This window comes from Sorex fumeus, unplaced genomic scaffold, assembly GCF_029834395.1.
Source record: "Sorex fumeus unplaced genomic scaffold, SorFum_2.1 ptg000013l, whole genome shotgun sequence".
NCBI classification, from domain to species: Eukaryota; Metazoa; Chordata; class Mammalia; order Eulipotyphla; family Soricidae; genus Sorex; species Sorex fumeus.
Genome location: NW_026606070.1, coordinates 4,272,104 through 4,287,851, shown reverse-complemented (window position 1 = coordinate 4,287,851; position 15,748 = coordinate 4,272,104). Strand labels below are relative to the sequence as shown.

Sequence of the window (15,748 nt, the reverse complement as noted above, 5' to 3'; positions counted from 1 at the left end):
CACCGCTGGGCACCCAGCCAGTGGCCTGTGTTTGCAAAGGTCCATGCGGGAACGTGTAACCTGGATTACGCGGCGCCAGTCCTTCCCCGCTGGATTTCGCCGCCTTTGTCTTGCTCGGCAAACACTCTGTGGGAGGCACTCGGCTGGCACTCGAGCAACAGCTGCTAGCTGGGCAGGGCTGGGTCAGCTGCAGCGGCTAAACAGTGGTCAGTCCAGCATGCTGGGCAGGGCGAGGCCTCAGCCGACCACCGGGGGCAAATCCAGACGCCGCGCTCTAGGTGGCAGCTGGGCAGTTTCAGGTTGAGTGGAGGTGGCACAGAGGCTGGTGTCTGGGGCCCACAGGCACGCAGGGCACTTTGTCCTTCCTTCCGTGGCACAGATGCTCAGAGCTGAGCCTGCTCTTCAGCCGCTCGGTCCCTGGGCCAGGCTCCCCCAGAACCTCCACTCTCACTGTCATCGGTAATCCCACCATGGGGTCTCGCTCTAGGAGGATCACTGAATTTTTTTTTGGGGGGGGGGCGGTGTCGGGTACACCCAGAGGTGCTTGAGGGGCTACTCTAGACCCCCATCCTGGCCGTGCTGGGGTCCACACCAGGCCCCCGAAGACAAACAAAGCATGCACTTAGCCTATAAGTTCACTCTCTCTTCTCGTTAATTCTATTGAGTCAGGAAGTAGCTCTCTCATCCCCTGGCCAATGATCTATTTCTCCTGTTTGCTTCTTCTGTTTTGGACCATACCCGGCTGTGCTCAGGACTTACTCCTTGTGGCCCCCTGAAATAGGGTCACCCGTGACAGTGCACAGGGGACCAGATGAGGTGCCAGCAGTCAAGGCCCAGTGAGGCACATATAAGGCAGGTGCCTTACCCACTGTACTGCCTCTCCGCTCCCTGCCCCCACCCCAAGGATTCTAAGCATCTCTCTGCTCAGGGACGCACACCAGTGCCTCTAACACAACATTCGCTTGATTCTCTCCCTTTATGCTCTAATCTCCTCTCCAACAGATGTGTCTCTTCATGTCTTCATACTCTGGCTTCACAGGATTAGACTCTATCTTATCTCAGAAACTCCAGGGCATGGCACAGTGTGTAACACAAAGTGTATCTCCCAGATGCAAACTCACCAAATAAGAATGCACAGTGGCAGAACAAAGGAAGGACCACGCAAACAAATAATCACAGAACTTGGAGGGTCTCCTTCTTGCCAATACTGTCAAACTAGCACTTGGTGTCCTCCAGAAATATAGAAAGGGAGACCCTATTTAAGCAGAAACAGCGGAGAGCCTTTACTTTTTCTTTACTGCCTTTGCAGGAAAAACAATAATAAATGCAGGTTCCTGAAGACAAACACTTGCTAAGTGCTTTATGTACATTATCTTATTAATCTTCTGACTATCCAAAAACAGATATTCTACTTCTTTTACAGTCCAGAAAAGCGAAGGCTTCTCTTCTCTACCCTGGACCTCTAATCTTTGGATAGAAGGAACCGAAGAGAACATCTGAGAGAAAACCTGAGAGGAAGTGAGCACATGAAGTGAGAGGTGGTGAGTGCATGGGGCCCAGCCATCTTGCTCTACAAAGTGGCGGTTAGAGGCCTGAGGGACCTCCCCAGAAGAGGCCAGTTAGACACTGGAAGATTCACCCCAGCACATGTCACTTCAATCAGCATTCTTCAGTTTTAAGTATCAAGGTATAGACAGTTACCATCAGACACTAGAAAATGATTTAATAGGGAAGAAGAAGTTTTATTGGAGCAAAGAATAATGCAAGACACAGAAAAAGTCATTCTAGAAAAGTTAGTGTCTCGTTAGTAAAGTACCTGTAGTTATTCACAAGATATGAACAAAACTAGTATTTTCAAAGAGAAAACACAAAAAAATTTGACTAAGAGCATAAACTAGAAAAGTTGTTTCCTCAATAAATGGTCTTGAGAAAACAGGGCAGCTTCATGAAAAAAACACGAAACTGGGCCATTATCTCATGTCGTGCACAAAAGTTAATGTGAAATCGTCAAGTTTCGAAGAAAATACAGGCAATGCATTGCAACTGCTTTAGTGATGTCTTTAGGGACTCAACCACAATGGCACGGGAAGCAAAAGCTAAGGCAAACAAATTGGGATTACACTAAACTATCAAGTTTTTCACAGTAAAAAAAATAAAAATCATTAAAACAAATACAGCGTACTGAAAGGAAAAAAACATTTTCACATCATACATCTGACAAAGGGCTAATATCCAAATTATGTAAAGAACTCATCAATCTCAACAAGAAGACACATCCCATTTTAAAAATAGGTAGAAGATGAGGCTCGAGAGATAATACAATGGGGAAGGTGATTGCTTTGCACGTAGTGGACCCAGATTTGATTTCTGTCGTCCCGTATGGTCCCCCTGGCCTGCCAGGAGTGATTCCCTGAGCCAGGAGGAACCCCTGAGAACAGCCAGGTGTGTTCCCGAAACGAAACAAAATTAGTAGGAGGCTGAACAAACACTTCACTGAAAAAGAAACATGCCAGGGCTGGAAAAGTCTGTAAGGTGCCTATCTTGCATGCAGCCAAGTCATGTTTAACCATGGCACTGCATAGGGTCCCTGGAGAACCATAAAATGTAACCCCTGAACAAGAGACAGGAGTAAACCAGGAAGGAAGGAAGGAAGGAAGGGAGGGAGGGAGAGAGGGAGGGAGGGAGGGAAGTTAAGGAGGAAGAGGAAAGGAAAGGAGGGAGAAAGGGAGAGAGGGAGGGAGAGAGGGAGAGAGGGAGAGAGGGAGGGAGGGAGGGAGAAAGGGAGGGGAAAGAAAGGGAGGGGAGAGGAAGGGAGGGAGGAGAGGGGAAGAGTGGGGGAGAAGAGGGGAGATGCGGGGAGGGGAGGGAAGGAGACGGCAGTTGGTCAAGAGAGAAAAATCTTCATTACTTACCAAGGAAAATGCAAAACAAAACTACAATGAGAGTTGCAGTGAAAAACGGCTTATTATAAAAAGACTAGAAAGAATAAATATTGGGTCTTGGAAGGAAGCCGGTGGGAATATAATCTAGCTCAAGCCCTGTAGAAAGCAACATGGAGGCTTCCCAAATGAGTAAAGCTATAACTACCACATGCTGAATCAACTGCAGTCTGCGCTGGGTAAGGAACAGAACCAGCCACCTGGGGCCAGGAAGATAGCTCCCAGGGCCGACGGCAGGCTGCTCATGCAGGGCCGTGGCTCAAGCCCAGCCCCGCAGGGTCCCATGGAACTGCAGGGCGACCCACAGCTCTCACGGAGAACTGCAGCGAATCTCGGAGTGAGTTGCCGGGTATGTACCCCAAACTCAAACAGAAAGACTCCAGTAAGCCACAGGGACGCAGTCTTCCTAAACTCACCACGGCTCCATCTGTGATCGATGAACTGTGGCAATGAAGAGAGACCCCGAGACAGGCAAAGGAATGAAGAGAGACCCCAAGACAGGCAAATAAATGAAGAGGCAGTGGATGGACACACAATGAATTAAATACTATTTCACTAAACAGAGGATTAAAGCTTGTTGTCTGTGACCAATCTGATGGACTGAGCTCTGTGTGTGGATGCGTGTGTGTGTATTCATGTGTGTGTGTGTGTGTGCGCGCGTGCGCACGAGTGTGTGAGAAGCTAAGTGAAGTAAATCAGGAGAGAGGCAAGTGTTTGCTGATTTTACTCTTGTGTGCTGACCTCAAGCGAGTAAGGAAGGCAACGGCCACTCCAAAACAAACACTGGATTCTGTCTACAAACTACACTTTCCAAAAGGGTAAAGGGGAAGCTCTCAAAGGAAAAGACGGGGTGCGATGGACTGTCCTGGGGCCCGTGGTACTTTGTGGGCACGCGGTGGGAGAACACACATGTAGGAAGTGTCAAACTGCTTCAGATGAGCTCTGGAGGTTTCTTTCGGGGCCACACCCGACAGCGCTCTTGGGGGTTACACCTCGCTGTGCTGAGGGTCACCCCCGCTAATGCTCAGGCCACTGGGGGTGTCAGGCAGCACAGTACGGTCCACCCACAAAGCGTGCACTCAGTCCACCGAGGCATCCTGAGGGGGCTCCACAGAGAGGGAGATTCCTCATAAAACCTCAGCATGAAAACCTCAAAATGAGAAAAATAAGAGCCCAACAGTTTCCAACAGAAAGACTGACAAGAGTCCTGAACACATGCTGTGAGCAGGGAGAGAAGTCAGAGAGGGGAGGGGTCGGAGCGGAAAGGTACAGGCAGAGGGAGGAGGCACAGACCAGAGGAAAGAAGGGGACTGGGCAGGCAGTAGAGAAACGACACGGAGAATGGCGAAGGCATAGGAGACAGAGACGAAGGCAAAGACACAGAGAAAACGGGAAAGAAGAAGGGACAGCTCGAAACTGAATCACAGGAGGGAAGAGGAGAAAAAAGGCAGGGGGCAGCGGGCGGGGGAGGCACCACAGTCCACTGGGGAGGGCACGGGCCGTGCATGTGGCCAGCATGTGGCCGGGTCTATCCCAGCACCCCATATGGTCGCCTGAGAGAGACAGAAATGGCCCCTGAGTGCAGAGCCAGGAGCAAGCCCTGAGCACTGCCAGGTGTGACCCAGAATAAACTGAAAAAGACAAAGAAGGAAAAGAAAAGGAGGAGAGGCAGAGAAAGCCTGGGGAAGGAAAAGCCAGGGACAGAGCAAGATGCGAGAAAGGACAAGCTGATAGCTACGGCCATGTTATGAAATCTGGGGAAAACAAGTTGTGTAAGTAGGAAAATAATGGTGGCATACCAAGAGGCTTATGCCGGGTCATTGGCTAATAAACCCTGAACACTGATTTCCTCCCCCCCCCCCCCCCACCCCAGTAAAGACTTTCCGTAGGGAGAGGAAGGCAGGGAAGTTCCCAGATTGCCCGATTTTGTTTGTTTTTTTGTTTGGGGCCACATCCTGCAGGACTCAGCACCACTCCTGAGGGTGAAACAGCCCTTCCGCTGGCTCCTGGCCCCAAGCAGGAACTGCGTCTAAGCAAAGTCAGCCCAACAGAACCCCTGACAACACAGTCTCCCTTCCTCTCCCGTGTGCTGGGACGAAGAGGGCTTCGTTTCTGAGCAGCTCCTGTACCAAGCAGAATTCCCTTCTGATGCCATGCAAGGGAACCACGAACCCATGCGATGGCAACCGCGTACTCCCGCCCCCTCGGGTCCGCTGCCCGCCTTACCCTGTTGAACACCGGCAGCATCATGTACAACTTCTCCTCCTGCTCCTTCTGCGTCATGTGGCGAGGCGGGTGGCACAGCTCGGTGAAGAGCCGGCGCAGGTGCATGAGGCCCAAGGCGTTGTCCTGCGGGCTGCACTCCTCCTGCCGCGGGCGCCCCATGATCCGCTTCACCATGTTCATCTTGGCGGCTGGGTGAGGGACACTTGGAATCCTGTGGGGAGAGGCAGAGAGGAACGCTCAGAAGGCCGTCGTCAGCCTGGCCAAGGCAGGCTGACAGAGCTCGAGGACAGTCTGAGAAGTAGGAAACTCTGTCTCAGGATGCTTGCTTCTTTTTCAGGCAGAGAAGGTAGAGAGCAGAGTGACTTTTGATAAACAGCCAGTGACAAATTTCAATCAGGGCAAGCAATGTTCCTACACAGTGGCTTTGCTACACTTTGTATCAAAAAAATGTATAATATTGGGGCTGGAGCAATAGTACAGCAGGTAGGGCCTTTTCCTTGCATGCGGCTGACCCAGGTTCGATGCCCAGCATCCCATATGGTCCCCTGAGCACTGCCAGGAGTATTTCCTGAGTGCAAAGCCAGGGGTAACCCCTGTGCATTGCCAGGTGTGACCCAAAAAAAGCAAAATTAAAAAAAGCATAATATTAAATGGGTAAGAAATAAGTGTTCTAGGGCTGGAGCGATGTACAGCAGGTAGGGCGTTTGCCTTGCGCGTGGCTGACCCAGGTTCAATCCCCGGCATCCCATAGGGTCCCCCAGCACCACCAGGAGTAATTCCTGAGTGCAAAGCCAGGAGTAATCCCTGTGCATCACCGGGTGTGAACCCAAAAAGAAAAAAAAAAAAAGAAGTGTTCTAATTGAGTTAGTCCTGTCAAATTTAACAGAGACACAGACATCTCACTTGAGGACTAACAGTCTGCTCCTAGCCTATCTTACGTTGTGAAGAAAACAAGAAAAGAGTTGAGTTTCATCTCAAAACGCCCAAAACCAAAAATCCCATAGAGTTCTCTACTTAACGTTTTTTTCCTGAGAGGTAAGACTTTGGCTGGGTACTGTTGAATGTTTACTTTGCCATAGTTTGAACACATGAGAATTAAATGTAGTGATACCCCACATGTGTGCACTTCTTCAATGTGTGTGACCTGCCAGAGAGCCTCTGGGTGCAAGGGGAGGGCCCTGCTCTGAGCTATTTAGCTTCCTTCCCTGTTTTGGGTTTCTGGGCCACGCCTAGTGATGGTCAGGGGTCACTCCTAGCTCTGCACTCAGGAACTACTCCTGGGACGCCAGGGGTCCAACCCAGGTGGGCCGCATGCAAGGCAAGCGCCTGACCAGCTGTAATTCACTCTCCAGAGCCTTGTTTTGTTTTTTTTAGACTTTTTTTTTTTAAGTGCCGGAATTGAGTTCAGAGTGTCACAGTATACAAGATAAGTGCTCTGTGGTTGAGCCACATCCCCAGTTCCAATATCCCAATATATACATTATCAGTATGTACATTATAAATCATAAGATGACAGTTCAAATTATTGTATCTGAGAATACAATGAAGCATTATTGCATTATTGAGGATGCATTTTCTTCAAACTGCAGTCCGAAGCCATTTGGTACGCCACTTAGTGGACCGAGAAGCAGAGGGGGCCTGGCGGACGTTACATGCCAAGCACACGCCCCAGAGTGTGAACTCTAGCCCCACTTGGCCTCCCCAGCATCCCTGGGTGGTACTGGTCGTCCCAGGAAGTGAGGACCCTCCCATTAACTACTCAATGGCTGGCCAGAGATCACTGGCGGTGGCCCCCAGACCATCTTGGGAGGCCCCTCCCTACCGCTACCCCCAGATATGGAGATATCAAACACTTGAACAGTAATGCACAGAGTCAGGGTAATTACTATTTCATGACACTTATTTCAGGTAAAGGTATCTTTGTGTAGAGTGAGTCACCCTGTAAACTGTTTTCGTGGCTCGGGCTGCAGCTCAGAGACAAGGAACCTAGACCACTAGGTTCGCACGGGGACCAGAATCAATAGCACTCATTTCCCGGGAAGCAGCCAGCAACCTGCTCGTTTCAGACCCCCAAACGGGATTCCTTACAACGAGGAACCAGGGGAGCAGGGTGCGGGACACAAGACAAGTTGCATTTCAGTCTGCGGGAAAGCTGGAACAATCTGAAGACGCATTTCAAACTTAGAGCATCACCACGAGAGCCAGGTCCAGGGGGACGGCACAGACGGAAGAGGGAGAGGCCCTCGGGTACCCGCATCTCACTCGGACACAGTCGGGAGTAACCAGGATTACAGAGTCAGGAGCACTGCTGGGTGTGGTCTTAAGCAGCATCAACAACAGTCTCCCAGCACCCCTCGCATAAGTCAACTTGCCAATTGCTAAGAGAGAAAGGCCAGACTAGAGCTGTTTACTCAATATCCACCTATTGATTTGTAAAGCTCTAAGAAGCCACATTTTCAAAGCGTCTCTTCCTGAGCTGCTGGAGCTGGTCCTCCCTCTGTGGGGCTGTGAGCTACTGTGCTCTGCCAGGACCGTTGGGGCGGGGAGGGGGGGGTCCTGGGGTGACTCCCAGCGGAGAAATCAGAGGAAGAGCACGGACTCGCCACAGCTCAGCCAGCCTCCTTCCTGAACAAGAACAGTCCAGGTGCTCCACGACCCCCAGGGTGGCAGGGGGCCCCGAAAATCCTCCACAGACAAAAATGGATAGAAGTTCCTCTAGTTCCAAGTCACTGGAAGCGTTCCTTCCTGGGGTAGTTTGTCCTCCAGACAGGAGGATGAAGACTGCCACCGGTCTGTTCAAACAGCCTCACCAACAGCTGGGTCTGTCCAGGTGCATTATCCTAGCGGAGTGACAGCTCTCTGCCTACTGACTGACAGTCCTTACTCGGACCCAAGCCCGCTGTCCTGTCTGGGCCAACTTTGACCCCAGAAAGAGGAAAAGCCCCTTTACAGCAGTCCAGGACTGGGACTGCAAAGATAGTACAATGTATAGGGAGTTTGCCTTGAACACAGTCTACCTAGGTTCAATCCCCGGCATCCCATGAGGTACCCTTAAGGACCACCAGGAGTAACTCCTGAGTGCAGAGCCAGGAGTGAGCCCTGATCATCACCAGTGTACCAGTCCCCACTCCCTCCAAAAAATAAGGTGTGCAGGCATGGAGGCCCTTGTTGGTATTAAGGCACTTGTTCGCCCTGCACACTGAGGGGTTTACCCGCTGCCCCCCACCTCCTCAGCCCGTAAGGCCAGAGAGCAGGTCTCTGTGCTGGGGCGACAGGAGCCAGGAACAGACACTCCACCTCCAGGAGCTCGGCAGCACCTTCAGAGCTAAGAGGGGCTTCTTTCGGTGTGGGCTCTGCGGACCCCTCGGCCTGGAGAACTAAAACCAACTCTGACCGTCTGTTCCCGTAGGTCTAACCCTGTCCAGGGCCAGAGCCAGGGAGTGACACTTGGCCCTGGTATTTATAGTCCTGGAAATCCCCAGAACCAAAATAAAATGTGAAGTGGATTACGAGACTTCCGTAAATGAGCAAACGTCTTAGATTAGGCAGTGGTTAGGCAGTTTTTCCTTAGCTGGAAGATAGAACTGCATACTCTTCTTCTATCTGCGGGATTCCTGAGTTTTTTAATACTGGGGAAAAAAATTGTTTCTGAAGACCTCAACTTCCAAAGAGATTTGTGTGTGTGTGTGTGTGTGTGTGTGTGTGTGTGTGTGTGTGTGTGTGGCGGGAGGGGGGAGGGGGGGTGGAGTCACCCCTGTACAGAGCTTTGAAGCGATTTCAGGCTACACTGACTGTTCCTCGATGCAGCCGAAGCCAGTGGCCAAGAGAAAGGGTTGGCTCAAGTGTAGGCGGGGTCTCAAGCACGTCTCAGTCTGCAGAGAAGAATCTAAGCTTGGGGTCTCAGAACTTCCTGCTACCAGTGCCCTTCCCAGCTTACTTATAGTATCATCCCAATCCTGTCCTGTGCTCCCGTTGTTCATCAATTTGCTCGAGCACGCACCAGGAACGTCTCTATTGTGAGATTTGTTGTTACCGTGTTTGGCATATCGAATATGCCACAGGGAGCTTGCCAGGCTCTGCCGTGAGGGCGGGATACTCTCGGTAGCTTGCCGGGCTCTCCGAGAGGGATGGAGGAACTGAACCTGGGTTGGCCACGTGCAAGGCAAATGCCCACGGTGCTATTGCTCTAGCTGCAATGCTATTCAATCAGTGCATTTTGCTTACTTCGTATCGAGTAGCAATGAGAAGGTTAAAGAAATCTTCCCAATTTTTCTGAAAACACACCTGTCAATTTTCATTTTAATAAGAAGGCAGACCAGGATCCTGGAACGACACAGGTTGACTACATACACTCATGCTCTCTGATACCATTTAGACACAAAGGGAAGTACGAAAAGCACGGTTGGTTTTACTGAGTACTTCTTGATTACTGATGGAATCACTGATGGAGAAAATTCTGACTGCTCCTTTCCTATTGATTTACCAAGAAATATCTCAAGGCAACCAGATTATGAATCTCTGGTTAGTATGCAGTGAAATATTTGTACTGAAAGCATAATTCAGATAGAACTATTATGTTTACAACACTCCTCAGCAGCAAAAAGAATAGGCTCTTTCACCGAAACTGGTACAGATATGTGCAAATATAGGACACTTCAGTTGAAAACCTATCTGCCAAACCTTTCCTTGGCTCCCGGTACAAATGCATTGATAAAGTATGATCATGTCAACAAAATACAAATGCATCAGCTATATTCAGTGATTCTTTCATTCTTAGCTTGATCATGAAACTTGAAATGACTGTCACTTGCACTTTTAGCTGTTTAAGAAAGTAAAGGAAAAGAAACGGAGTGAATTCTTATACTACTATGTTCACAGAGGCTTACAAACATGTGATACAAAAATCAAGAGAAAACGGATCTCTCGGAGCCAAAGTTAGAGGTTAATAAAGCAATATGAAAGAGATGCAGACTATGATAAAGAGGACTAATCATAGAATACCCTTTTGAGTAGTGCTATTAAGGCTTTTCAAAATAAAAAGATTATTGTGTTTAAGGACTAATTTTCTATCATGAAACTCTATTTTGTTTCGCACGACAAAAGTAGACTGTGGGGGAGGGGTACTTCAGCTGCAGTGATATAATTGTTGTAATGAGCACAGAGTATTCCTTACTCAACTCACCTCTGCTAATAATGCGAAATCACACACTCCAACCCTCCCTCACCTAAAATCCTTTTAAGCAGTTTATTTAAATTACAGATCAGCTAAAAACTTAAAATATCTTTTCTAAGTAACTCCTTAATTCTACAAAAGACAAAATAGCTCACCCAGCTAAGGCAACCCTGGGATTTCATCAAGGAATTACAGGTAATTCTCCAGGATTTTCTTTATTTCTTTTTTTTTTTTTTAAAACTTTTGAGAAGGAAATTCCAATTTTTTCCCTTGCATTTCTTGCATTTTAGAATCACGATCACGATCATCCTGTTGTTCGTCGATTGCCTCGAGCAGGCCCCAGTAACGTCTCCTATAGAATGTGGAGTAAAAATGAATTTCTTGCATTTTAGAATCACGATCACGATCATCCTGTTGTTCGTCGATTGCCTCGAGCAGGCCCCAGTAACGTCTCCTTTAGAATATGAGTGAGGCTCCCAACAAACTTGTTATGACCCAGATATCTAAGATGTATATTAAAAATAATTTACAAAAAAATAATAATAATCCTGCCTGCTAACATATTGAATTTCCTAACTCTGAGGACTATCAGTATCAGATTTTGACCACTCAGAGCTTTTATGAGATCAGGCTGTTAACATACGTGACCACGTGCATATTCCACTCTTCTTACCCAATAACAGGCGCTGAATTGGACACTTTCTGAGTTTACGCAAAGAATCTTTTCAGCAACTTAAACTTCTTCTCATAAATGAAGGTGTGTTCCAAAGCTAAGAGCAACCTGTCTCCCTTGAAAAACACTTCCTCAGATAGGATTTTCAGTTACAATAGTTAACTGCTAACACTTCCCTGTCAGCTGGCTTCAACACTCCTTCTAGGGCCTCAACTGGTATTTTGAGAACCCTAAAGGCACACTCATGCTCACAGTTAAAGAGCGGTTGTTACTTGATATGACTAATACAGCAATTAGTTTATGTTGGGGACCATTATCTTGCACCCCAAACAAAAATTGATTCAAAATGGTTGAAATGCTTGATATATGACCAAACCATATGATTAACTCTTCTAAATCACAAGTGATTAAATCTTCAACATCGGTTTTAGAAAGAAATGCCTTATGAATTCCAATGGAAAAGCACACAAAGGCAAAAAGAAACAATGGGACTTTATCAAACTAAAAACAATAAATGATCCTACTAATACTCTGTTTTTTTTTTTGGGGGGGGGCACACCCAGTCATGCTCAGGGTTTACTCCTGGCTCTGTACTCAGGGGTCACTCCTGCTGAGGCTCAAGGGACCATATGTGCAGTTAGGGCTAAAACCCATGTCAACCATGTGCAAGGCCAATGCCCTACCCACCATACTCTCACTCTGGCTCTTACCCTGGAATCAAAGATTCCCATCTTTGATTAAACCATTAATCAAAGATGGGAATACCTAAGGTATAGAACGTAATCATGTGCTAGTTTCGGCAGCACATATACTAAAATTGGAACAATACAGAGAAGATTAGCATGGCCCCTACACAAGGATGACACGCAAATTCATGAAGCGTTCCATATTTTTTTCTGATTGTTGGGGTGGGAGGTGGGGGGAATTCTAAACAATAATGGTGCATCTTTTGTCAAAATAATGAATGTAATCAATGTAGAGAAAAGTTAAGTAGAAATCATCTGCCTCATAGGCATTGGGAGGGGTGGGAGGAAGGGTATACTGGGGTTCTTGGTGGTGAAAAATGAGTACTGGTCAAGGGAAAGGTGTTTGATCATTGTATGACCAAGACTTAAACCTGAAAACTTTGTTAACTTTTTCCACAGTGATTCAATAAATAAATATAAGAAGAAGAAGAAAAAAAGAACGTAATCATAAAACCCAATAAAAACAAAAACCAAACAAGCCCAAAGTTTTTAACGTGCTGAGGTTGGCTGCAGTCATGGTACGGGAGATAGGGCTCCTGCTTGGCCTATGGCTCACCCAGGTTCAATTCCCAGCACCACGTACAGTCCCCAGAGCTCACCAGCAATGATCCAGGAGCACAGAGTCACAAGTAAGACCAGAGCTTCCCTAAGAGTGGCGCAAAACAAAACAAACAAAAAACCCAATGAAGTGGCCTTATCTCATGCCTTTAAAGAAATCCCTATTTTGATAGGATGTTTCACCTCTGCACATTTTGGGGATTTTTTTCCCTTTGGAAACTCTGGAAGGCTGGAGATCAAGTTCTGTGGGCTGAGGCACATGTCTACTGCTTTGTCACTGTGGTTGGTTTGGGGGACGCACCCATCTTCAGGGCCTTAGCCCAGCTCAGTGCTGGTAGACGCTCAGGAGACCCTGTGGCACTAGGGGCCATACCCCTGCATCCTGGTGGCAAAGCTGAGCTCCAGCCCACGAAACTCCATCTCCAGCTCCCAGAGTTGCCAAAGGAAAAGAAAAGGAGTTCCCCTTTTGCACACCTTATCACCTCACAAAACTGACAGGGCTCCAAGAAACCACAGAAGGAAAAGGAAGGAAAGATGTAGAGAGGAGGAAAACCTACCAAACCTACAATCCTACACTGAAGAAATGATTCCTCAAAAACGCAGGGTAAGGGCCGGAGCAATAGTACAGCGGGCAGGGCACTTGCCTTGTGTCAGGCAGAACTGGGTTTGGTTCCTGGCACCCATATGGTCTCCTGAGCCTGCCAGGAGTGATCTCAGAGTGCAGAGCCAGGAGTAAGTCCCTGAGTACTGTGGGGTGTGGCATGAAAAAACCCAAAACAAACAACTGCAGTAAGAAAGGGCAGGAGTGATCCCTTAGGCAGCAACAGGAGCCAGGAATAAGCCCAGAGCACTGTAGGGTGTGGCTCCCCAAACACAAACAAACAAAAATGCAGGGAGGAAAGGGGAATTCCTCAATTTACACTGATGAAGCAGGAGGACAGAGCTACGGTAGAACAGGGAGGACAAGGCCTACCCAGATCCCATAATCCCACACTGTCCCCCAGGAACCACCGGGACTGACTCCTGACTCCCATGCCAGGAGCAACCCCTGAGCATCTCAGATGTGGCCCCAACAAAACAAACAAACCAAAAAATGCAGGAAGAAAAAAGTTCCTCATTAGAAACTGAGACTTCTTCTGCGAGAATTAAATATTCTTCAGGTTAAAAAAAAACTTATATAGTTTGTGAAATTGTTACTTATATACTAAGAGGAAATAAATTTTTTACTGACACCGACTCAAAACGTTGCTTGTAAAGAAGTGATAGTTATATACTGCAGAGGTTATAGTTTCTGAATTCATGAGTACGTGATATTACTGTCAAAGGAGATATGAGGGACAACAAGTAATTGTTTGGTTTTGGAGCCACATGGTGTTTAGGGATGACACCTGGCGCTGCACTCAGGGGTCCCTCCTGGTGGACTCGGAGGACCATATGTGGTACCAGGGATTGACCCCAGGCTGTCTGCTGTGAGGCAAGTATACTATGCACTATACTATAGCACCAGCCCAGCATGTATTTTCACGTATGTTTCAAATATGCCACTTACTTATGCTAAGCACATATAGAAGGAAATTATACAAAGGGCTCAGTTAAAACCAGAGAAGGCGGAAAGGGAGAGAGACAAAGAAGAAAACAAAAACTGGCTTATTAATTCAACTCCATCAAAACTACTAAAATGAGAAATTGTGGGTAAGATGATTGACCCGGAAGTACACAAGGAAGGTCCCTCAAGCACTGTCAGGAATGACCCCAAAGCACAGAGCCAGGAGCAAGCCCTGAGCACCACTGAGTTTGGCCCCAAAACCAAACAAAACTGAACAAAACCAACAAACAAAACCAAACAAACAAAACCTAAAATGTCAATGGTCAATACAAACCAGTTAAAAAAGATAACAGGGCCAGCATGCAAGAGATCTCGGCTCTATGCCAGAACTGCAGATGGGTCTCACTCCTACCCCAGCATTACCGGGCTTATTCCTGAGCACAGAACAAAGAGTAGCTCCCCACCCCACCCCCAACAAAGCTGGGTGTGCCCCACCCCAAATAAAAAACAAATCCCAACTAAATGGTGTCTACACGAGAGCCAATTTAAAAATAATCAGATCACTTTAAAGCAGAAGAGAAAAATACACATGTTAGCGAAATGATAGCTGCAATAGTTATATTTGTTTCTGAAAACGCAGCTTTTATGACGACAAGAAAAAATGTCAGAGAAAGAGAATAATCACCCACTGACAATGAAGTCAATGCTCTGAGAAGCCACGGCCGGAGATGGGCAATCTTAAGACTAACACTGTCAACACGCAGAAGGCAAAACTAAGTCCACTAAGAAAATAGATTTCAATAGACTTCATACAACAATTAATCACGTGTGCAGGAATCAATATAGATACCATTTACTGAAAAACACTATCAATCAACTGAATTTATAGCTAATACTTACAGTGCCCTGAGCGATATATAGTGGGGAGAGGGCATGCCTTGAACATGACTTATGTAGAATTGATCCCAGACATCCCTCATAGTCCCCGGAGTTCTTTAGAAATGGTGCTTGAGTGCAGAGCCAGGAGTAAGCCCTGAGCAGTGCCAGTTATGCCCGCCCACACCCCCAAAGTACAGAACACACATTCTTCTAAAGTTCACACGCAACCTTCACCGTGATAGAGAACATACTGGGTCAGAAGCACAAATTAACAGAACAGAAGCCACACACAAAGTACGTTCTCATATCACAACAGAGTTAAACAGAAAATCAGAAACATTTCTGAAAAAAAAAAGATACCTGGAAATTAAACAAGACATGTTTAAGTAAGATATGAACCCTCAAAGAAAATGTCGAGGGAAATGAGAGATTCTGAACCAAATTGAAATACAACTGACCACAAGGCGCATAAAGCAGTACAAGTTATCCTCAGAAGGAAATTTGTAGCACCAAATGGAAATACCGCAAAAGCAATCTATAATTCTATAACCCATTTCTACCTCAGAAAATAAGACCAAAAAAAAAAGAGAGAGAAATTTAAGCTGTAAGGAAACAGAAGCAATATGAAATTAGGGCAAACATCAATAAAACTAAAAACAGGAAAACAACAGGGAAAAAATAGCAAGAAAATCAGAAGTAGTTATTTGAAGGGTTGATAAAATAGGGGCAAATCTCCATACCATGATGGGTGCGCTTATCCTGAGTTTACCTTCCATACAGACAGTAGGTTTTAGAATCAAACTCAATTTAACATAATAGATACGTACCCCTTTAGACCTCGGTTGAGTCTCTGTTGCCTAAAAGGAAGAGAAGCATCTTAACTTAACCACGCAGGTTTTCTCGGACTGTCCAAATCTGCACTCTCTACTTTTCCGAGCAGCTTTCAAGTCAACTGTAATGTCACCTTCTCAGGGAGTGTTTCCCAAACAATCAGGCTGTCCTACCTTT

At 47.0% G+C, this 15,748-nt stretch overlaps 1 protein-coding gene and 1 non-coding gene across 2 annotated transcripts in view; one reads left to right on the top strand and one right to left on the bottom strand.

Moving 5' to 3' along the window:
* Positions 1-15,748, bottom strand: part of WDFY3 (WD repeat and FYVE domain containing 3) — a 277,239-nt gene that overhangs the window by 169,884 nt on the left and 91,607 nt on the right. Inside the window, exon 4 of the mRNA XM_056111481.1 lies at positions 5,166-5,376. Coding sequence (XP_055967456.1) covers positions 5,166-5,345 — 180 coding nt within the window. The 5' untranslated portion in view covers positions 5,346-5,376. The remainder of the gene's footprint in view (positions 1-5,165; positions 5,377-15,748) is intronic.
* LOC130020863 (U6 spliceosomal RNA) lies at positions 11,799-11,905 on the top strand. The gene has a single exon (XR_008792058.1). It is a non-coding gene; the product is annotated as a U6 spliceosomal RNA (small nuclear RNA).